Source organism: Aphidius gifuensis, linkage group LG6 (genome assembly GCF_014905175.1).
Source record: "Aphidius gifuensis isolate YNYX2018 linkage group LG6, ASM1490517v1, whole genome shotgun sequence".
NCBI classification, from domain to species: Eukaryota; Metazoa; Arthropoda; class Insecta; order Hymenoptera; family Braconidae; genus Aphidius; species Aphidius gifuensis.
This window is the reverse complement of record NC_057793.1, coordinates 11,931,959-11,933,426: the sequence shown is the minus strand read 5'-3', so window position 1 is coordinate 11,933,426 and position 1,468 is coordinate 11,931,959. Positions and strand designations below refer to the sequence as shown.

General features: G+C 26.4%; 1 protein-coding gene across 1 annotated transcript; it reads left to right on the top strand.

Annotated features, from left to right (window-relative positions):
• Nucleotides 1-321: 321 nt before the first annotated feature.
• On the top strand, nucleotides 322-1,238 carry LOC122859846. Its single transcript, XM_044163529.1, has 3 exons — nucleotides 322-552; nucleotides 762-864; nucleotides 988-1,238. Exons 1-3 carry the CDS (start codon nucleotides 322-324, stop codon nucleotides 1,236-1,238), a joined length of 585 nt encoding a protein of 194 aa, XP_044019464.1.
• Nucleotides 1,239-1,468: the final 230 nt, after the last annotated feature.

Sequence of the window (1,468 nt, the reverse complement as noted above, 5' to 3'; positions counted from 1 at the left end):
TGCCAATAAAAAATTCAGCATTACGAAAATACATTGATTTTATTGCACCTCATAAGAATAATAATAATAATAATGAGCATTATGGTACTGGATTATTACCAATGGTTATGACTCTTAGAGAAAATAATCCAACTAGAGTCAATTATATCTACTGAGATAATCCGAATGAACTTGTTGATCGATTACGATTATTAGGAGCATGTAATGCAGCTGGTAATTCGAATCATGATAATGAGATCATGTCAATTATTGAAGAATTGAGAGGAAGTGGATTAATATATTAATATAAAAAACCAGTCTGTATACATCCGTCAGTGAACTATGAACGATTATAAAAGAGATGTTGTGCGTGAGTTACATGCTCCAGCAAGAAAAAATTTTTTACGACGTGAAGTTGACATTCGTGATAAGGATGAAACATGGCAAGCTGATCTTGTAGAAATGATTGAACATTTAAAGGTCAATTCTGGTTACAATTATATTTTAACAGTCATTGATATTTTTTCAAAATTCAGCTGGGCTGTTGGACTTAAAAATAAAACTGGAAAAGAGGTATCAGCAGCAATGGAATCAATATTCGAAAAAGGTCGAATATGCAAAAATCTTCATGTGGATCAAGGAACAGAATTTTATAATTCAATATTCAAAACAATGTTAAACAAATATAATGTTCATATGTAATCAACATTTACTCATTTAAAAGCATCAATAGCTGAACGATTCAATAGAACACTAAAAAACAAAATGTTTTTTGAATTTAGCATGAAGGAAATTATGAATGGTTGAAATTGCTGCCAGAATTAATTGAAAGATATAATAATACTAAACATCGCACAATTAAAATGAAACCTGTTGAAGTTGTTGGTAAAAATATAGAAATATTAAAACAAACCGTATTTAAAAGTTTAAATCATTGTCATGTTAAAATCAAATTTAAATTAAATCAACATGTAAGAATAAGTAAATATAAGCATGTCTTTGATAAAGGATATAAGCCAAATTGGACAAACGAAATATTCACAATCATTAAAATTAATAAAACATCACCTGTAACGTATAAGCTCAAAGACTATCAAGGAAATTCAATACAAGGAAGCTTTTATACTGAAGAGCTACAAAAAGTTCGACATTCTGACATTTATTTAATTGAAAAAGTTTTGAAAAGACGAGGGAATAAAATGTATGTAAAATATCTTGGATTTGACAATAGTCATAATCAATGGATAGATAATCAATAAACTAAAAAAAAAAACTAAAAAAAAAAACTAAAAAAAAACTAAACGATTTTTAAATTGCCGAATTGAAGGACGGTGGAGTTTTTAGTTTTTAAAAAAAACTAAAAAAAAAAAAACTAAAAAAAAAAACTAAAAAAAAAAAAAAAAATTTTTAAATTGCCGAATTGAAGGACGGTGGAGTTTTTAGTTTTTAAAAAAAACAAAAAAAAAAAAAAAAAAAAAAACGATTTTTA